The following is a 21,836-nucleotide window of genomic DNA, read 5'->3' on the forward strand; positions in this document are numbered from 1 at the left end:
ATATTAAGAGATGTATAATCTGGGCTAGGGAGAGCCGGTAGATGCTAAATAAAAGTGGTTCAAAAGGATCCCCACCTGTCATTTTTGTTTGCACTGATTTATCACTTTTCAGGTCACTCAAAAACGCTTCATATGAAATGAGTCATTTTCATTCACACAGCCATTCAAATGCTGATTATGGCAACCTACTGGATTATAGCCACAACTGCTCTAGGGCATGATAACCAAAGGACGCAAAATAGTCCAAGTCTGCCAAATAAAAGTTGAGCCAAGCATTCAATATTTTCTTTTTTTCTTTTTTTTACTTTCTTTTTTTTTAAAGCAATTAAATCATATTGTGTTAATATGGTAAAACTGGGGTATTTTTTTTATGTAAAATGCAAATTCAAAAAATACTTTATTGATCCCAAAGAGAAATTAAAAATAAACTGAAACTAAATAAATCTAAAAATAAAAACCGATGAGAATGTGATCCTGGCCCATGCGTTGTGTCCATTCTGTGTGAAAACTGGACAATGTTGTTTGTCGCTAACCTTCCTGTTCCTTCCTTCCTGTTCAGCCGCAGCCTCGGCCGTTTCACCTCCGCCTACGACCAGGCCCATTTCAATCCGCACCTCTTCTCCAGCGACGCTGCCTCTCGGGGCGCCTCCGGAGTCGTCGGCTCCTACAACCCCTACCTGCAGGCTGCCTCCCTGAAAGTCCCCGGCCTGGAGGGCTACCAGAGCGGGGCTGTGGGGACCGGCAGCTACGGGACCCCCTCCACACTACAGCAGGCCCTGCTCTCCCCGACTCCTTTGGACTACCGCCCCCCGCAGCAACACGTCACTCCCACCCTGCAGGGCCTCCTGTCTCCTCGGCATTCTCTGACGGGCCACGCGGACCCCAGGTTGCCCCCGCAGGACTTGGCTGCCCTCCTGAAGAGACAGAACCTCCGGCAGTGCCCTGCACCCCAGACCCCACCCAGCGGTGCAGCGCAGGAGTTTGGAGAAATGCTGCTCCTCCGCCAGCTGAGCCCGGGAGACACCCTGGAGCCCGCCGTGGCTCAGCCTGCCTCAGGGGGTCAACACTACCACCATCTCCTCCAAATACAGCCCCCAGAGGTTCAACAGCAGCCGCAGCACGTGACGCAGGCGCCATGTCCCAGTTTACCACACTCGGAGAGCATGGAAGAGGACGAGGCTCCTGCTGGATACCACCACCCGCATGAAGGCCTGCTGGCTAAAGCAGGAGACGCACATGAGCTCCTGGGGCCCCCCCGCGGTGGCACCCCACCTTACAACTCCCCTACACACAGGCACGGTGCTTACATAAGGAGTCCTCCTGCTTCAAGAGGTCAGACTGGTTCTTCAAAAGCGACATCTGTTCAATCGACAATTCAACTCTTAAACGAGTGGCAGTTTTCTCTTTTGTGTCAAAATGTCTTCATGTGAACTCTTCTGTTTTAGAATCTGAGCATGTAGAGTGCCGGCCCCAAGGACAGGCCATGGAAGTGCCTGATCACAACGGGCTGAACTATCAGCGAGGCCCCCAAAGCGAAGTCTATAGATCTAGAGGGCAGCTTCAGCGTCACCACACCATTCAGACCTGTGACGATGCCTACGTGAGTGAAAGTCAGCTCAGATTTCTCCGGTTCCATAGGAAACAAACCAATTTGTTTGTTCCTTTGGTAAAGATGTGCAAAACCTCTTAAAATAAATGTGCTTCTATTTTAAAATGATTATTTTACACTAAAGCATTTTTAAAAAAATTGTAGCCTCTTATATAGATTTATGCAGTGCTATGAAAAATATTGAAAATTCATAAGCACCCCTGCTGCCAATCCTTTTACAACTCGTATTAGGACTCCATTTACTGTCACTTAGTTTTGTCCTTTCACTTTTACTGTAACAGCAAGAAATGTTACCAAGTATTTTTGTCTGCATAGTTTCTAGTTCCGATATCATAGTTTGGATCTTTTCATTTTTCTTGACTCAACCCATCCAGATCCTCCTGATTCCTCTCTTCAGCTCACCAAAAGAGAACTGTAGGATTTAGTTCTGGAGACTCTAATGGGCATGGAAGAAAGTTGATTTATGAGTTGATTTGGCCATATATTTATTTATTTTTTGGATTATTCTATTGAAAAGCCCTTTGGAAACCCATTTACAGATAGAATCTACGTGGATTTCATTTAAAATTTATTGTGGAAGAGAAACAGGCCTGTAGCTACCGTGCAATAACTTAAAAAAAGTGACATTTCAATAAGAGAAATTCTCCTCTTACCTTTTTTTTGAAGAGATGGCACAATTCTTGGCAACATTATTTCCCAAAATGCACTTAAATTAATAGTAAACTCGCTCTTAGATTTTCAGTATGAGATTATGCTACTGCAGTAAAAGAGGGATTTATTTGACTTAAATATTCACCAGCAAATTTCTCCATATCTGCAGCTCCGGAGAGCAAATTGTTTTTAATCTTGTTTTAGGAGGGTCAAATAATGATGGGTTTTTTTGTTTGTTTTTTGGATAAGATCTGTTTCTTAGCAGATCATAATTTAATTAGTGCTGCATACATATTATTTTCTCACTTAAGCTGAAAGAATTAGCAAAGGGATTCATGATTCGCGAGTGATGTCATGTAAATATGTTGGCAGGAACAGTCTCCCTCTGTGTGTGGTTCGTTAGAAGTGCTGTGGTGCACGTCCGGCTGTTTGCAGCTCGTCTTCTTTGTAAATCTCTCAGCGAGCCAACTTTCCTGAAGACTGGCCGGGAGGAAGAAATGAAATATGCAAATTGAATCAGACTTTCTATGTATAATTAGTGAAAAGAGTGGAGCATAATCAGAACTTCTTTGCTCGCTAAGAAAGTTGCCACCGTTTTGACTCTCTAACTGTATTTTCTGCTAATAGCCCACAGAATCACCTTTACGTCATTTTTGTTTCTCATCTGTTTGCCACCTTCTTTCTTATTAAATCCAATGGAAGCAAATCCTTAGCCTTCCTAGTTTTCCACATCAACCGTGATGGATTATTTTTGTCTTATCTATTTAAGAAAAACATATTAAATTATCTTTCTGCTACTATATCTGTCATTCCCTCTTTCTGCTCAGGATCAGGCAGATCCCATGTCTGGTATGAGCCTCTTGGCAGGAAAGGCGCTCAGCTCGGCTCGCATGTCCGACATTCTCAGCCAGACGTCTCTGACTGGAAGCCAGCAGCTTCACCAGCGAGAGGAGTCAGGTCGGTAGAGGTGCAAACACCTCCAGCGTTGTGCAGATGTTCAATTTTTTTTTGACAAATCCAGTAAATTAGCTGTTTTTTTTCCCCTCTCAGTTTGCGATGTAGAAGGGGAGCTCCATGCTGCAGCCTGTTACCCGTCGTCCTGCACCAGTGACATGCTCCTCAGCTACAAACCCCCAGATCTGCAGTACAGCATGGAGCAGGCTGGCGTCTAGCACAGGTATGTGTACAAAGTAATAGAAAAAAAAATATTTGTGACTTGTGCTGTTGTTGAACCTTTCAAAATGAAATTGCCACCAAAAGCTTCCAGCATTTTGAACAAGAATCCTATTTTACACCCTGGTCCCTGGCTGCTCTAGCCTTTGTTATTTTTTGTTTTCCCTGATTCAAACCCTTTACATGTTTCAGTTTTTGTCACATTGGTGTGGTCACACTAATGTAGCAGACAATTGTGAAGTTAAAAGAAAACCGACAAGCTTTTCAAATCAATCTAAGTTGTCTTGATCCTTAACAAGTCAATTTTCTGAAAAAACATCTTTTGCTGCAGCTACAACCAGTCAGTTGTGTGTAGTTCAGTGCAGTGTTAGCCTCAAGTCTTTCACAGCATTTTTTTTACGACTCTGTCCAGCTTCCCTGTCACTGCAGAAGAAAGGCCTCTCCACAGTATGATGATGTCACCTATGTGTTTTACCATGGCGACAGGGACAAAAGTTTAACTTGTCTCTCATTTGACCAGAGAACCTTCTTCCATAGTTGGTTCTGCTCCTTAGATGACCTTGAACATAGCAAAATTTATTTCTAACAACTTTCAATTTGTCATACAGGTTACATATTGAGATTATATATGGTTCTATTTCATCCCTACTGACCGCCAGAGGCGGTGCTTCAAGCACTGAATGATCATTCTTGCGCATGCGCAGGTCGAGTACTAATGACAACAAAGTCACCTGTGACCTGCCGGGGACCCATGTGACTCTATATAGTCACGTGGCACCCGGCAATCAATCCCTTTTGTTCTTCTCGCGCGCAGGTGTGTTGAGTACAGGTGTGTGGTCGTGTGAAGCTGGTTGCTTCTGTGTGTACCACTATTTTCCTAGCTGCTTGTTGCTGGTAGCCCCGTGACCGGCTTTGGTCGGAGCTGCGGGTAAGTCTCGCCCTCCAGGGGCTGCACAAGCTGCTTTCACCTTACCTGATCTGCGGTGGCCGCAAGTTTTTCTTCTTTTCTCGGCAATAGCTTACTGTTCGCTTTGAATTGCCACGTTAATTTTTGTGGCTCTTTTGACTCACGGTAGCGTTTCTGCTCGCGCTGAGTTCGTTTTCAGTTGGTTTCTCTAAACTCACCCGTAGCGTTTCTGCTCGCGTTGAGTTCTACAGTTTGTTTGCCTAAACTCACCCGTAGCGTCTCTGCTCGCGTTGAGTTGTTTACCTAAACTCACCAGCAGCGTTTCTGCTCGCGTTGGGTTCTTCTATAGTTTGTTTGCCTGAACTCACCAGTAGCGTTTCTGCTCGCGTTGAGTTCTACAGTTTGTTTGTTTGCCTACACTCACCAGTAGCGTTTCTGCTCGCGTTGAGTTGTTTACCTAAACTCACCAGTAGCGTTTCTGCTCGCGTTGAGTTCTATAGTTTGTTTGCCTGAACTCACCAGTAGCGTTTCTGCTCGGTTGAGTTGTTTACCTAAACTCACCCGTAGCGTCTCTGCTCGCGTTGAGTTGTTTACCTAAACTCACCAGCAGCGTTTCTGCTCGCGTTGGGTTCTTCTATAGTTTGTTTGCCTGAACTCACCAGTAGCGTTTCTGCTCGCGTTGAGTTCTACAGTTTGTTTGTTTGCCTACACTCACCAGTAGCGTTTCTGCTCGCGTTGAGTTGTTTACCTAAACTCACCAGTAGCGTTTCTGCTCGCGTTGAGTTCTATAGTTTGTTTGCCTGAACTCACCAGCGTTTCTGCTCGCGTTGAGTTCTTCTACAGTTTGTTTATCTACACTCACCAGTAGCGTTTTCTGCTCGTGCTGAGTCCATTTTACTTTGCTGTTATTTATCTGACTCACCAGTGGCGTTTCTGCTCACGCTGAGTTTGGAACCTCTACGGGGGTTTTCCTACAACGGAGTCACCAGTAGCGTTTTCTGCTCGTTTTGACTTCTTGTTGCTGGCGGGCTAATCACGCCTTTCAGCAGTATGTTGCTGGATAATTTATGCTGCTCGACCTGTCTGGTTCCACTTCAGCCCGACGACGGGCATGACTTGTGTCCCTCCTGCCTCGGTGTGGAACATCTCCGGGAGGCACTGTCGGATAACGCTTGCCCCAACTATTGCGTCATGCCCCGGTCAGTCAGACTGGATAGGTTGGCTGCTCTGGAGCAGCCTACCGACTGGGCGGCGCTGCTTGCCGATGGGGAAAGCGATGTGCAAACGATGTACTGTGGCTGCACCTTTGGTACCGGCAAAGCGAGCCAGACAGACCGATACAGGGAGGCTGTCCACGAGAGCGGATCATCTCACTACTGAGACGGCCCAAATGAAAGCCCTCCTCCAGTCCTTTCAGACTGCTGGGGATCGCGGCGCGGCTCTCCCTCCCGAGCAGGATGAAATGTCAGTCAATGACGACGATGCTGTTTCTGTGGCGGCCTCTGGCACCCATTTCTGTGAGGATCTTCCGGAGCTGGGCTCCGGGGCCTCTGGGTCGGACTCCATTGCCTCCCAGGAGGATACGGGGGAGTCTGTGACATCCGCTATTCGAACGGCTCTTGCTCGTTTACAGATTAGTGTTCCTCAGGCCCAGCCTACGGCTTCCAGCGCCTTCTTTAAGCGCAGTAGATCAGAGACTGCCTTTGTGGTAACTCCCTCGGCGGAGTATGTGCGGGAACTACGTGCTTGCTGGTCAGACACCAAGGCGCTTTCACGTCTGACAACGGATGGCAGGGTCCTGGCAGCTATGCAGAAGGCACCCAGGGTTGGCTTGGGGCAGATGCCAGTGGTGGAACCGGGCATTGCCTCTCTTATTATCCCACCTGATGAGGCTTTGCAGCCCAATGCCCGTTGTCTGCGTCCTCCGTGCTGTATTACCGACGACCTTCTCTGCAAGGCCTATGACTCTGGGGCCCGCATGGGCCGGATTGGGAACTCTCTCTCCCATCTTATGCTGGCCCTGTCTTCCTCCTTGGAATCTGTTCCACTGGACCATGCCACGCAAGGCCTGGTTGATGCATCTCTGCAGGCCTTTGCTCTTATGACGAGGGAACTTGGACGCACACTCTCCACACAGGTTCACGCTCGCCGCCAGGTCTGGTTGGCGCAGTCACCACTTACTGAGCCTTGTAGGAGGACCCTCCGGGCCCTGCCTGTGCATCTGGGGGATCTTTTTGGTTCTGCGGCACTGGACGCCTTGGACCGTACAGCTCAGGCCTGTGGAACAAGGCAACAGCTGGCAGGGCTTCACAGGTGTGATCGCCAGCCAGTCAGCACCTGGGCAGCTGCGGGTCCTTCACGGAGGTCCTCAGGGCCTTCTCCTTCTTCCACTAAGCCCCAGGGTCTGGTACCAGGTCAGAGATTGGTCCAGGGACCTGCTCCAGCTCAGAGAAACAGAGCTCCAGACCGAGCTGGGACAAAATCCTTTCATCCCTTTCGAGCCGCTCAGTCTGGCCGGCATCCTCCCAGGCCTTCAAAGGGCCGGGGGGCCCGTGGATGATGCCTTAATTGCCGGCAGTCGGTTATTTTACTCTGGGGCAGCTCAGCTTCTGGGCTGCCCACACCCCGGACTTGTGGGGTACCGTCTTCAGTTCCGCCGCCGGCCACCTATCCCCGGCCGGGTCAGGATGACTGTGATCCGCGACCCGGTGAAGGCACAGGCACTGAACCAAGAAACCCTCACCTTGCTGGCCAAGGGTGCTATAGTGCCTGTGGACCCCCTGCTGGATCCAGGGGGCTTTTATTCCATGTATTTTCTTGTTCTGAAGAAGACCGTGAGCCTGCGTCCAGTCTTGGACCTCGGAGTGTACTTGAATGTGTACTTGAAGGCCATGCCTTTTCATATGCTGACCACAAGGAAGTGTTGCAGGTGATTTCCCCGGGCGATTGGTTCACTTCCATAGATCTCAGGGATGCTTATTTTCACGTTCCAATCGCTCCGCCCCATTGGCGGTTTCTGCGTTTTGCTTTTCAGGGGAGGCATTTCCAGTTCAGGGTCCTCCCGTTCGGACTTTCACTGTCTCCCAGGGTGTTCACCCGATGTGTTGCAGCGACCCTCTCTCCTCTGCAGGCACAGGGATTAAGGATCCTCCCATATATGGCCGACTGGCTCATTTGTGCCGCGACACGGGACCAGGCGGTTCGAGATACTCTGTTAGTGCTCCATCATGTGGGATGCTTGGGCTTGCAGGTGAACATGGAGAAAAGCAGTATGACTCCCTCACAGGAGACTGTCTTCCTGGGCATTGCCATGGATTCCATCTCAATGACTGCTTGCCTGTCACCCCAGCGGCAGAGCAGGGAACACATCAATGTCTTAGAGTTACGGGCTGTACTTCTGGCTCTTCAGAGCTTTCTTCCAGGCTTGCAGGGGAAGCATGTGCTGGTGATGTCAGTCAACACCACTGTGGTTTTCCACATCAACCACCAGGGGGGAACCAGGTCATGGAAACTGTCGTGCTTGACTCAACGGCTTCTGACCTGGGCAGCTCCATACATAACCAGCCTCAGAGTAGCCTACATCCCAGGGCCGGAGAACATGCCAGCAGATTTTCTATCCCGTCAGAAGCTGCTTCCAGGGGAGTGGAAGCTTCACCGAAAGGTAGTGGAGTGCATCTGGAAGGTCTTTGGCAGGGCGGACCTCTTTGCCTCAAGGGACGCGTTTCACTGTCCCCTTTGGTTCTCATTGTACAACAGCAGCCCTCTGGGCCACGATGCTCTGGCACCACGACTGGGACCCTCCTTTATGCCTTTCCACCATTCAGCCTACTTTTTCAGACTCTCCTCAGGGTGCGTCAGGAGGGGCACAGGGTTCTGCTGGTGGCCCCCTACTGGCCAGCGAGGACTTGGTTTCCTCTACTGTGCGAGCTCCGCTCCGGCTCGCCGATGCGTCTCCCCTCCAGGAGTGATCTTCTTTCCCAGATGGGGATCAGAGTTTGCACCCCAAACTGGACCGGCTCCAGCTCTGGATTTGGCCCCTGCAAGGCCGGGGTCCACTTTCTCAAGATACACTGGGTCCATAATGCATACAATGGCTAATGCATGGGCGCCGTCTATGCGAGCTGTCTATGCTAGCAAGTGGACGGTCTTTGCGACCTGGTGCCGTAATAGAGGGCGGGACCCGGTGCAGTGTTCAGTTTCTGACATACTGACCTTCCTGCAGGCGTTACTGGATCAAGGACGGTCTCCGTCTACCTTGAAGGTGTGTGTGGCTGCCATTTCCTGTTGGCATGTCGGACTGAATGGTTGTTCTGTGGGCAGAGACAAGGACGTTGTGCTGTTTTTAAGGGGTGCTCGGCGTTTGCGACCACCCAACCGCCCTGTGGCACCGGCGTGGGACCTTTCTCTTGTGCTTGAGGCTCTTCGGTCCCTCCCAATTGAGCCCCTGGCATCAGCAGACCTCAAGTGGCTCTCACTGCAGACAGCGTTCCTTTTGGCTATGGTTTCTGCAAAACGTATGGAGGAATTACAGGCTCTCTCGACAGCTGAGCCCTACTGCCGGTGGAAGACTGGTGGCTCAGGCGTTACACTGTGGTCTGACGTTGCATTATTCCTAAGGTGTCACTGGCGGCACGCAGTACCCAGCCGCTCCATCTTGCCCGGTTTGACACCGGTAGCCCCTCTGAACCACTGTGGCCTGTTCGTGCCCTTGAGGCATATGTCAATGCCACGGCATCCTTCCAAAAGACAAATAGCCTTTTTGTTTGCTACGCTGGCTCACGGAAAGTTCAGGCACTTTCTAAGCAGCGACTTGCACACTGGGTTGTGGATTGATCTCCAAGGCTTATGCCTTGCAGGACCGGCCTCTGCCGGCGGGAGTGAAGTGCCACTCTACAAGGGGCATGTCGACATCATTTACTGCCATGACTGTGGTGCCGTTGGATGTTATATGCCGTGCGGCCTCCTGAAAATCACCTAGTACCTTTACTTGGTTCTACAGGGTGAATGTGGCTGCACCCCATCCGCTTCAAGGCATCCTGGAGCAGCATGCCTCTACATCACATTAGTGTGGGTGGTGTAGTCGTTTCCCTTGAATGTTGCTGATTCCTCGTGACCTTGTTGATATGAGTCATCCAGTGCTTGAAGCACCGCCTCTGGCGGTCAGTAGGGATGAAATAGAACGAAAGTTACTACCGTAACTACGGTTCTATGAATCCCGGATGACCGCCAGAGTGCTGGGTCCCTCGGAATCTCTGCTTCTCGCGAGAAGATTGAGGGATTGATTGCCGGGTGCCACGTGACTATATAGAGTCACATGGGTCCCCGGCAGGTCACAGGTGACTTTGTTGTCATTAGTACTCGACCTGCGCATGCGCAAGAATGATCATTCAGTGCTTGAAGCACCGCCTCTGGCGGTCATCCGGGATTCATAGAACCGTAGTTACGGTAGTAACTTTCGCTATTAGACATATTTCTAGAGGCATGGAATCTATGGGTATTTTAGTAAACAGGGCTGAAAATGAATACATCAGTTTTTATCAGGGATACAAACTTTTCTTTTTCCTGCCTTTTATTGAACATCCAAATAAAACACACCACAGGAGTTTGATTATAATGTAAAAACAGAGTTTTGGAGCTGGAGTGAACAATCAGTGCAACTCTTTATTATTCCTGTCAAAACTCCCATGATTTCTGCTGCACATGTTTCTTCCAATTTAAGGAGGAATTTTCAATGAAAGCTTCTGTCTTTTGTCCCTCTGTCTTCCCGTAGGAGCGCTGTGCACGTCGTCCATATCAGCCACCCTGAGTTGTTGACTTGAGTTGAGCAGCATCACGCCAAACCACCGCTGTCTGTCCAAGCAGGGGGCGCTCTGTGTCCATCTGTCTGTTTCCATCTGTCCCTTCGGAGGGAGGGAGTGGGTGGGTTGGGCCAAAGGTGGGGTCCTTGGGGTTCAAAGGTCAAAGTGCCAGCATTTTTTACACAGACATCCAGCACTGTTCTGTTGCAGGTCGCCTCCTTTTCTCACCTCTCATCTTGGGTAGCTGGAGGTCTCGCTCTCCACTCCCCCCAGTCCCCTCCCCTTTGACTCGCCGAGCTCACCTCCTCCGATTGGCGAACCGGCCCGCTTCAAGCCCACTTGCAGCTCTGACCGAAACCTCCGTTCTTCCTTCACCCCCCCACCCCCATCCCCGGCAACTTTAACGGCATACATTCATTACGTGCCTGACTGGCCAGTGCATTTACGCAGCGACACAATCAAACACACACACACACTGCTGCCACAAACCCAAAGTATTCCCATTCGGAGTGAGTGTGTGTGTTTGCGTGTGTATGAGCGAGGCAAAGGCAACGGGGCGAGGACCGTCGGGGCTGAAACCTTAGCAACGAAGGCCCCTTTCAGGTTTTAGGCCGGGGTCTGAATGGGCACCAAAAACCGCTTCATCCAGCGGCGGAGCGCTTCGACATCGCACAGGACAAACCAGCTCTGTTCTTTCTTTTCAGGCATTCTGTTTTTATTTTTTTTAATTATTATTTTAAGACTCATTTTACAGTTAATGTAGGCATTATGGTCAATATGGTTACTCTCATGTTTTTTCTGTAAAAGATGTTTATTATATGAATTATTATTATTAAAGGAGAATAGTTATGTGTTGTGAGGAGGACAACAAAGTTCTTTGACTTAATTCTGCACTTTTGGTTCATGCTGTCCCTCTGGGCTTCCTGTCCTCTCCTTCATGTTTCACCTCCTTTTTATCACCTCATCCCTCTCCTTTTCCCTACCTTCTCCATCTCTAATGCCCCCCCCCCACCTCTATGTTCTCATCCGCCTCTCCCACCACGTCAGTGACCATTGTATTGCATTGTGGGTAGTTTTACCAGACATTTCCTCCTTTCCTTGTACAGTGATGCCATGTATAGAACGCTATTACAGTTTCTGTATCAAATCATATTTTCTTTCCATTTTATTTTGTTTTTTGATGTCGTTGGGGAAGCTTTTATTTTTCATTTTTATTGCTATTGTTTATTGTTTGTATTTTTGGAGTCTTTTAATACGTTTTCCTTTCTGTTTTTATTTTTTATTTTCTTTGCTTTATGAATCTTGAGATTTCTAGCCAAAAGAGGACAGAGAAGAGGGCTCTGCTCTTTCTGTCGTAAAAACGATTGTTATTATTTTAATATTATTATATTGAGACACTTGAATAAGAGAAGAGCAATTATTTTGCGTTGCTTTTTAAGGTATCATTTCAATCGATGTTGTTGTGACTGTCATTCTAGTTGATGATGGGCCTGTTTTCTGTTACCGGGGTCGTCGTGGCGGGCTATACAGGGTCAGGCTTGGGGCTTTGTCTGGGTTGGTTTGGGTGCTACAGAGACTTTTAAAATAAAAAAGACAAATAAACAAGGGAATAACTTGTAAAATAGCTGACATATCATCCTAAACATCCCAAGCCTGGAGACAGATAAACCCAATTCTCCCAACCACCCCTTCCTGCTGTGATCCTCCCACCGTCCTCAACTACACTGACTTCTGACAAGATGGCGCCCTATGGACTCGGCCCTTCTTTCTGAGCTAACTTTGCTACAACCACGGAGGAAAACTACAGCTTCAGTTACCCGTCTGTATATTTTATTTTCCCTTTTATTCATGTTACTTGGTTCCTGCACCGGTTTGTTCAACCCTGAACCAGAAGCGAGGACGGGAGGTGAGAGCTGCGTCTCGTGAACCATTAAAGGTTCCTGTCGTTGGGGGACGCCAGCGAACTGTGAAAGGATATCATTTCAGGAGTCATCTGAAGTCTTCTACAGTAAATCCAAGATTGTATTCAGACATGACTCTGAAGTTCGGTCAAATTCAAGCTGCAGCACATTGGGGACCATCATCAATGAATGAAACCTTCACCGTTATCCTTTATTTTTTGTTCTCTCACTCTGTCCTCCCAATATATTTAACATAGAAACAAAGTTTGACCATCAAAAAGACTGCTTTAGAGAAAGCAAATCTCCACTCATGTTTGTACAGGTCAGATATCCTAGTAACTGGCTGCACGGTTGACATACTGTATGCTATAAACGCCTGAGAGAGCTGCTTCTGTCCAATCGGCTTGTTTTTAACCAAAGCTCGCCCAAACAGACCCATTGTGATTGGTTTGTCCTCTAAAACTAAGGGAGGGCTCTCATCTCATAGGAGCTCTGCCATTACAGATTCAGTGTTCACTTCAGCTCTGTTTCTCTTTCATATCTGTCCTCGTTCTTTTTCTTCCTCTCTGTTTACACCAAGCCAAAGGAGGTCTGGAAGAGAAAGGAGCGTTTTATATGAATACTGGAGCATGGTTCTGAAAGCATGGCAGCAAAAGAATCCAACCAGGAACTTCACATCTGATGTAATGTTGTGACTGACCTGGGTGTGTGTGTGTGTGTGTGCGTGCGCGCGTGCGTGTGTGTGTGTGGAGGTGGGAGCAGATGCATGGCAGAAGGGACCACTTATGGGAATTTAAAAGACTGCAGAGTTATGAAGCAAGCTGCCTCGCATAGACACATTCAGCCTGATCAGACTGACCATTGTTCTCTCCACCTCCTCTTTTTTTTAACTCTGTCGACGCCGACTGTCGTCCTTTCTCTCCATCCCTGCAAGTCGACTCTCTGCTCCTCCCCTTTTCCTTAGATTCATTTGTTTTTCTATCAGTTCATTTTATGATTTTTTTTTCCCCCCTGTTTTTGTTCCTGTTCATTTCTGTTGGGTACAAAAATACTAAAGTGCAACAACAATGGTTCAAAAGAATATCAACCAAACTGAGATGAATAAATAAATATATATAAATAAATAATTTAAAAGTGTTTATGTGTGTGGGGTATTTTTTTAATCTGGCTTACAGTCTCATCTTTTGCAGTTTATAAAAATATAGTGTTTAGCCGGTCAGTCCCTAAGTGTCCAATATTACATTAACTGCGTTAAGACCACATGTATCCAAGCAACCAAACTGAGATTAATTTTTGTACATAAATAACTAAAACAGACAGGCAGACAGGACTTCCCATGGCTTTCCTTCAACAATAGTTCTCTTCCTCCTACTAAACAGCCTTGCACCAAAATATATTAAGGATCTGTTGTATCAACCTTCCAGATCACTCAGGTTTTAGTCTGTTCTGCATCCCCAGAACCAAACATGGAAAGGCAGTATTCAGTTCTTATGATCCACTAGTCTGGAACAAACTTTCATAAAACTGCGACACAGCCGAAATACTGAGTTCCTTTAAATCAAGGCGAAAAACCCACCTGCCTAGAGTTGCTTTTGATTTATAAAAATTGGAACATTGATCAATATATTTGGCTTGACGGTTACATTTTGCTCTCGTTTGACCAGATCAGTGTCTTTCATGTGGTTTTTGTCCCCAGCATGGTTTGTGGCCAGTTTTAAATTAGACTTCTTAAGGCTTTTCTTTTACCAGTCTTTTATAAAAGCCAGATTTGCAATTCATATTTGTTCTGTTGGCAGATTCTTTCATCCAAAATGTGGATTTCTGCATCTCCTCCAGAGTTAACAAGGTCCTTTTACCTCCTTTTGTCATTCTAGATGGTCGTCACGTTTTGGTAAGTTTGCAGCCCTTTAAAGTCTTTTCATTCAGATGATGCACTGAACCAAAGCTTGGGGTTTTCACCTAGCTCTTCTTTGAACTTCTCCACAACTTTTTCCCTGACCTGCTGGGTTTCTTGGTCTTTTTGATGCTGTTTTTTTTTTTTCTATTGGTCTCTGGCATTCTTTGCAAAACATCTGAATTTTAACAGATTATATTAGGCACAAGTGGGGTCTCTTTCTCTGCAACTTCTGGAGGTATTTAAACTTGGATGTGTAATTAAGCACCATACTTTGCAGCTCTGTCACATTAAATCACATTAAACTTTTGTTTGCATCTTGACAAAATGTGTGAAAACAGTCTCCATTGAATAGTTTTGAATGGTTTTTCCTTTAAACTTTTTGCTTGTGTAGCGTTGCTCTGCATGCTGCTGCTCTGGTCTGTACAGCTGCACTGCAGAGGCTTTTCAGTCTGAATTAGCTGAGCTCAGACCAGGTGAATCATGTTCTGTATAAGTGCCCATCATGGCATTACCACAATATCCAGCTGGTGTATGTAGCGATGAATTACAAGATTTATGGGAAACCTTCTGAGCTGACAGCTTAGTATCCACACCAAATATTTTCTGACAGTTTCAAACTGCTCCTGTGCATGAAGCTTATTTCTTTCACCTCCCTTTCCTCCTCCACACCAGCTGTTGTCCCTCTCTCACATCTTCCCTTCCTTCCTCTCTCTGTATATCCTTTGCTCGTTTTCCTTCCTTGTGCTTTGTTTCCCAGTTCCCTCTCTCCTCTCTACCTCAGAGAGGCGGCAACCCAACTGCCTGCATCAGCCAGGGAAAGCTGCTGCTGGAGGTTGCCGTATCGTGCAGAGAGCCAAATGTGTGTGTGTGTGTAATAGTATGAGCGTACGCAGATGGGAGAGCAAGTGAGTCAGGAAGGGCTGCTTCTCATCCCTCTGCTGTCATCACCATATTTCCCTCTGCCTCCTCTCCTTCTTCTCTGACATGGAGCTCCGGTGGGCTGAATCCAGACAAGATCTGTACCAGCGGCTGAGGTAGTAACGTCTATTTGTTGCACAAGGTGAGTTGTTTTTTTTTGTGTGTGTGTGTGTGCACCCTGACTGTTTGTGTCTCAGTGTATTTGTGTGTGTGGCTGTACTGATGTGTGTATCCCTCCTCTGCCCCCGACTGTCAGCTCAAAGCATTAAGCATCATTCCCCACAGCGCAGAGAGCTGTCAGCTCCTGTCTTGCACTCGTATTAGTGGATTATTCCTGGTGATCACTGTATTGATTATGCAGATTATGTGTGCATCTTTAATAGCTCAGTTTCTGCTATTACTCCTACAGATCACATGACCCCATACAGCAAGCCAGCTCTGGAGACCGCTAGCTCTGCCCCCTTTTACTGTAGATGTGTGTGTGTATTGATCTAAGCTGGCATGAGGATATTTGGTTTTGCAGTGATGTAGTAGTACGCTGCAGATCAAAGCTTCAAAGGCAGTGAATTATTGAACAAAGCCATGTCATTGTGAGGACAGACCTGTGTTGGCTTTGCTGTTGTCGTTAATGCATTGTGATCTTATTGTCAGAAGGTGTGTTTGTTCTTTGAGGCATGTTTCCTATCAGAACCTATTTGTCTGTTAGAGATTTATGCCCAGTTATAAACCCAAACCCTCATCTTAATATGTACCACACTGCAAAGACATTAATAGCTCTTGAAGACTCTTAATCAAGGCTATTTACTGAATCATCAACACACTCAGAGTAGAAATTAAGTATTGTATATATATGTAAACTTCCCTTCCTGTAAATATGTTCTATCCACAACTTCTCAACTAACATAGTTTTAGCTTCACTTGGTTCAAATTCTGTAAAGAAACAAAAAGAATCTAAGCACCTTTTGCTATCCAATTATTAATGGATTGATCTAAAACAAAATCAACAGATCAGCCCTACACCGTATTGATGTAATTCAAGTCAAGCAGTACATCAAGTATTGATGTAAGTCAAGCAGGAAGGGCTGAGCTTTTCACGTTGATGTTAGAAGTATTTCTTTTTAGCTGTAGATGCATCCTTTGCTGAAAGTGATCCAGCGTACAATAAAGGAACGCTCCATAACTATGTTTCATGGAAATGCAGTATTATTTTTTTTATTTAAAAAATAATATGTATATATTTTTAATTTGCATGTTTTAATCTATTTACAATGTAAAAAATGCTTAAGCTGTTTAATAAAAAGTCTGCAAAATCAGCCAATTCTTAAACTGATTAGGTGTTTCATTGTCAGACTAATTGACATAATATTTTAATACTAAAATAATGTTTAATTGCAGCCCTAATTATAACCACATCTTATGCATTGGAACTAAAACAATGCATACTTTGAGAATTCTGTTATTATCATTTATTTATTTATTTATTACAAATAAAATTCTGAAAATTGCAGTTTCCATTAGTACTCAATGCCCTTTGCTTGGATACCAAAGTGTAACTCATGTAACATTTGTCCCTGCACTGTTGTGATTTGATATATATGAATTGCTTTCCTCACTCTAATGTAAATCCTTGTCTAAGCAGGTAGATGCATTTGAGTGTGTGGCGGTTCGGCCAGGATGGAGAGTGTGTGGCTGAGGACATGGACATCAGGCTCCGCTGTTGTGTTCTTCAATACACTGGCCTTGTCCTGGACAGGTAGCACACACTCCAACACAAACACTTTAAACTGCACACAAGCAAATAATGAATCCTGTTAAAAATCACAATGCTGATAGTCAGAAAAAGAGAATGATTGTATTAATATTTTGATGACCTAGTTTGGGCTAAGCTTTAGGTGTACAAAATACCTAAAATTGACACTTTGGTATCCATAAAAATACACACTTAGCTCCCAGACTGCACAGTTTCTGCTCTTATTTTCAATTCCAGCAGAAATTTCTGACATTAGCAGTTCTAATTGATAATCAAGTGAATCACACCTCTTGAAGTTATATTAATTTGGAGCTACCTGATACCTTTACTGTAATAAAATGGCCAATCAGGCAGCAAGGCATTTATAAAGTATTTAAGACAGAAAGAAAAGTGTTCATAGTCCAACTAAAAGCTCCTAAAAAATAATGAGTCTGTAATGAAACAATATTGATATCTTTTACTACTGTCTAACACAGGTCCAAATTACCCTTTAACATTTTAGGAGTCTAAAGCGTTAATATTTCCATTGACTATATTTGGTTCTGCTATAATATTTTGTTGTGTTGTACCTCAGGTGCTATTGAACCCGCTCTTAAAATTGATGGGCGGCAGCAAGCGGCTGTGACACTTCAGGAGAACATGACACACAGGTTCAACTGCCAATCAGACGGCTGGGATCCTCGAACGCCCCCGTTACTGACCTGGTACCTCAACGGAGAACAGCAGAAGGAGCCGTCGCCAAACCGAGGCCGTCTGGTGATGACGTCACAAAAGGATTCTGAGGTCTTAAGACCGGGGACCAATCACAACAGTACTTTCTCTCTGCGGGCCAGAAAGTGGGACAAGGAGCTGGTGTGTGTTGCATCAAATCCCAGGACAGGACAAAGCTACAATGCAACGGTCACTCTCAATGTCCAATGTGAGTCAGGGTTAAATATCTCATGTACTAAAAGTCTGTTTCAGTTGACATTGTTAAGCCATTTCTCTCCTCTGTGCCCCAGTCCAGCCAGAAATCCTCAGGGTCAACGCCCACTACAGTGAAACCTCAGACCCCGGCCTCTCCCTAGTCCTGTTCGCCTTGGTTCGCTCTAATCCTCCTGCCACCATCACCTTCGTAGACCAGTCGGGCCAGCTGGTGGCCAATACCTCGGACTTCCTCATCCTGGATTCACGGAGCTATCCATGGCTGACCAACCACACGCTGAGGGTCACACTGAGCAGTCTATCAGGGAACTTAACGGTGAATGCCACCAACAGTGTGGGAATGGCTCAGAGCAACCTCACACTGGCAGGTTAGTGATTATTTCCATGCAAGGAAAGACTTTTGTCCATTTCTTTTGTTGCATTTCTAATGCCACAAATTTCTCATTTGTGCCACTAGCATGTGATTTAGGATGTGATTCTTTCATAAATAACCAACCATTTGATTATTCGGGGTGCATCCTTTCTACGAATGTATTCATCTGTACAAAAAATTGCCTCAAAATTTTATTATTTATATACATTGATACAAAAACATGAAAACAGCTATTCCAGTTCCCAGATGGGACCTTAGGCAAATACTCTATAATAACTAACTCAATAATAATTTCTGACCCAGTCTGGCATAACTAATTGTTTGAAATATAATATATACCTTGAATTTCTTGATAAAGCAGCTGAATTAAACTGCACAGCATCTTCTTCTAATAATACTGCAGTGATAAAGTCCATTTAGCCATGCTCAGTTTTTGGCGATTCGTAAAACCCTTTAACTTAGTGTAATTGTAGAAAACCCCAGGTTTCAGATTACATGTGTGCGTTCCCTTAGGCAGCACAATACGAGCTCTTCAAAAGGGTTCCAGAATCAGGTGTAACAGTCTGATCGCATAGAAAAATCATCTCAGGAATCCGTTGTCATTTAAGCTTCCCTAAATGTATTTAAATATGTCTTCATTCTGGGATATCTTAAACTCTCCTTATTATTTCTTTTAGACCCTTCTGACACTAATTGTGGTGAAACTATTTTTGTTAGCTAGTAGCTGCATTGCAAAGCGTTCTCTATAACTTTCCTTTAAATTCCTCTCCTCTGCCCTCCAGAGTTCCTGCAGTCTCGTGTCGAGGTTCCCATGCTGGGTATCGTGACTGGAGGAGCCATGGCCTTCATGGCCCTCCTCATCCTCAGTTTAATTGTTCTCTGCCTTATGCAAAAAAACAAGAGCAAGATTATCGGTGAGAATAATGTATGCTTGTGTATTTTTTGAGCAGGAAAATGTTTGTGGCATGGACCTTTGAGTGAGGTGCAGCATGTGATCATCCATTTTCTCTGTGTTTTGTTGTAGATGAACCAGTGGAGATTCTGATGACCAAGAAAAGGTAAAAAATCACAACAGGCTTTTGGGTTAGCAGAGACTGAAATAATTTATTGACATCTACCTTTTTAAAGTTCTAGATGTATTAATATAAGCAATACACTGAATTGGCAAAAACAGACCTCTTCTGAGCTATTGTATTTTCTACTATTTTAGGAATTAATATTTCTTTATAAAAACAGCTGTGATGCCAAAAGTATTTACTCACTCATCCAAATCAGTTCCAGTCACTTCCATTGGCACAGGCATATAAAATCCAACACAAAGACAGTCTAGTGACTTTAGTTAATGTTTTTTCACCTAGAATTGAAAATTTTGATGTTTTATCATTTAGAAAAGAGTTTAATCTATATTAATAAAATTTTGTCTTGATTATTTTAGAGTCTCAACATAATTTCACTTTTCACACACATTGCACATAATTCTTAAAGACGTGTATTGAATAATGTTCTATAATAAGTATACTTCATACCCAACATTATTTATAATAAAATGTAACTGCAGCCTCACCAGTCTCCTTGTGTTCACTAAGGACATCTGGCCTTTCGCAACTGTCTATGTCTCTATATTTTTGGCTCACCTTTATGCCATGTCATATCTTCCTCCATTAGCTCGATGGAAGGGAACACTGATGAAAGCATATTTTTCTGCTCTTAAGAAAAGTACGTCCACCCAAGAGATCAATAACACCTTTGATCCAAGTTTGACACCTCTCCATGTTATCCCTGCAGTGAATCAGCAAACCTGAAGACAGACAGAGCAGATAAGACCAACATTCCCAGAGAGAACATGTCTCTGCCTTCCAACATGCAGCTCCATGACCTCAGCACTCTGAGGAAAGGTAAGAGCTTTCTCCAGCGCAAGAATGTTCAGACATATTTTGCAAAGGCACATTTGGCTAGAAGTTATAAGTTATTATTGTCTGTATTGTTACACCTTCCTGAGAAAGAAGAGTGGTTTAAATAGATATTAAAAGGTTCAGAGTGACTCTTCCTGAGGGATAATGTGTAACTGCAGGGACAGATATTGATTGTAAGAGAAAAATGTTCCACAAAGTGTTAACTCAGGGAACACTTTTTACTGAAGAGGAAACAAAACATGTGTTGCAATTATATATCAGCTTGTGTTGGTCTCAATACTATACATTGAAATTTGTGGAGATATGATTAATTTTGCATGGTAATACACATGTTAGTTCAGCTCAAGAAATTCTGTGCAGACTTAGATCACACACAGATAAATCTTAGATAACCTAAATTTTACATTACTGAAAGTACAGTGAATATAAAAAATTATATATGAATGTACAAGGCAGTAGAAGCCAAGTGTGGCGATTTGTTGAGTTATTTACACACATACATACTTTCCTCCTAGTGGACTAACCAGCTTGCACACTTTAGCACACACTTAAACACTGACAGAACTCCATACAGCTTTCCCACTTTCAAATGTATGTACATGTATTTCATAGTTCAGCACGACATAAAGATAAAAGTTAGAATTTTATATGTAGCTATAAATATAATATAATGCACAGTACAGTGCAAAAGAATCAACATTCATTGTATAGTCACTATTCTACATGAAATCATTTCTTCAAACTACTAAGGCATGTTTTTGTTTTTCTGTCGCTCTCTGCATGCCCTTCTTTTAGCTCGAGAAGCTGCCCAGCAGAACAGTGTGGGAGAGGAGAAGAAAGAGGAAGAGGAGGAGGAAGATCTGTCTCTAGCCTATGCAGCAAGAGGTCAACAAAATGCCCTCCGAACCTCTGCTGCTTTTTAAACTATTTATACCTGTAGTCATGGCTTGTTTATGTTTTGTTTTGTCTTTTTTCTGTGGTGCTTCCAGGTTTTGCCAGGTATCCAATGGTGGGCTACATCTATAAGGTGAACAGCACAAGCAGCGAGGAAATCTGGCTCTGATGGACATTTCAGTTCAAATTCAACTGTTTGTTGCATGTATATCTACATCTAAGAATGCAGCTGTTTGGGAAGAAACCCAGAGCTGCACCAGTCAGCGAGTCAAGCACCTTTCAGTCACCTTCAAGTCGGAAATAAAGTTCAGAGACCAACTAGATTTTTGAGATTACTCTTCAAACCTGTAAAACATACCTGTGAATGTTTGTCATCCAGTAAATCAGGTACTCAGGCGTCTGTGCTGCTGTAAAACACTTTATCATGATGTTCTTTCTTGTTGCATTAATGGGATGCATTTAATGTTCTCTGCTGAAACCAGAATGTTTATTTGGACAAATATAGCCTGAATATTATGGTGCAGATTTAAATAGAACTGTTTATGGACTTGCCACATGTCCCGCCCTGTATATTTGTGTATAAAAATGGAAAAGTCTAATAAAGGTATTATTGAGATTGTATCAAAGTAAATATGAACATGCTGTGCTTTTAATGTGTAATCACCAGGGGGCGCCATGAAGTGGTGTACAAGACGGTAACTGGGTTGTGCACAGTAAGAGGAATGTAAATTCTTCTAACAGTCTATTAGCAGAAAGTGTCAGTTTTCTTTGGTAAAATGAAACGATCCGCTTTGTTTTTCTAACACAGGTGCAAGAGAGGATGATATTGATGATTGTGTGTGTGGTGGGGAGAGGAGAAGGGGTGTATATCTGTGTGTGTTTCTAAAGACACATTGCGTGTGTGCGTGTGCGTGGGTGTGTGTGTGCATGTGCCAGGTGTTAGCTCTTGGGTCACAGGTTGCTGTGGTTTTTTTTACAAACAGGAAGCAGAATTATGTTGTGGGAGCATGCATTTGCTCTCTATGTGTCTGCTAGAACTCCTGTGTTGAACAGGGAAGGCAGACTGTCATTGATGAGGGAAACATTCCCAATAAACAGGGGATTTGAAATATTCATATAAACTGCATG

The 21,836-nt window shown here is 44.7% G+C and overlaps 2 protein-coding genes and 1 pseudogene across 6 annotated transcripts in view; all 3 read left to right on the forward strand.

Annotated features, from left to right (window-relative positions):
• The window catches only part of sik3 (SIK family kinase 3), a 47,860-nt gene extending 34,684 nt beyond the window's left edge, over positions 1–13,176 (forward strand). For all 3 annotated transcript variants that reach the window (XM_044118869.1, XM_044118871.1, XM_044118870.1), the window contains 5 exons: positions 560–1,332; positions 1,446–1,600; positions 3,088–3,217; positions 3,311–3,437; positions 10,111–13,176. In XM_044118869.1, the coding sequence (XP_043974804.1) occupies positions 560–1,332; positions 1,446–1,600; positions 3,088–3,217; positions 3,311–3,432 (1,180 nt within the window). In that variant the 3' untranslated portion in view covers positions 3,433–3,437; positions 10,111–13,176. The remainder of the gene's footprint in view (positions 1–559; positions 1,333–1,445; positions 1,601–3,087; positions 3,218–3,310; positions 3,438–10,110) is intronic.
• Positions 5,731–9,567, forward strand: LOC122833059 (annotated as a pseudogene).
• Positions 13,177–13,671: 495 nt separating the features above from the next.
• LOC122832284 (transmembrane protein 25) lies at positions 13,672–21,339 on the forward strand. 3 transcript variants are annotated; one of them, XM_044118874.1, is made up of 10 exons: positions 13,672–13,930; positions 14,927–14,996; positions 16,494–16,607; positions 17,179–17,523; positions 17,606–17,896; positions 18,684–18,815; positions 18,926–18,959; positions 19,687–19,796; positions 20,610–20,699; positions 20,804–21,316. In XM_044118874.1, the coding sequence occupies exons 3-10, from the start codon at positions 16,529–16,531 to the stop codon at positions 20,875–20,877; spliced, it is 1,155 nt and encodes a 384-aa protein (XP_043974809.1). In that variant the 5' UTR covers positions 13,672–13,930; positions 14,927–14,996; positions 16,494–16,528; the 3' UTR covers positions 20,878–21,316. The 3 variants fall into 3 exon arrangements, with proteins under 3 accessions (XP_043974809.1, XP_043974808.1, XP_043974807.1); XM_044118873.1 differs by lacking the exon at positions 13,672–13,930 and having other exon boundaries at positions 14,166–14,996; positions 16,491–16,607; positions 20,804–21,339; XM_044118872.1 differs by lacking the exon at positions 13,672–13,930 and having other exon boundaries at positions 14,166–14,996; positions 20,804–21,339.
• Positions 21,340–21,836: the final 497 nt, after the last annotated feature.

Source organism: Gambusia affinis, linkage group LG06, assembly GCF_019740435.1.
Source record: "Gambusia affinis linkage group LG06, SWU_Gaff_1.0, whole genome shotgun sequence".
NCBI classification, from domain to species: domain Eukaryota; kingdom Metazoa; phylum Chordata; class Actinopteri; order Cyprinodontiformes; family Poeciliidae; genus Gambusia; species Gambusia affinis.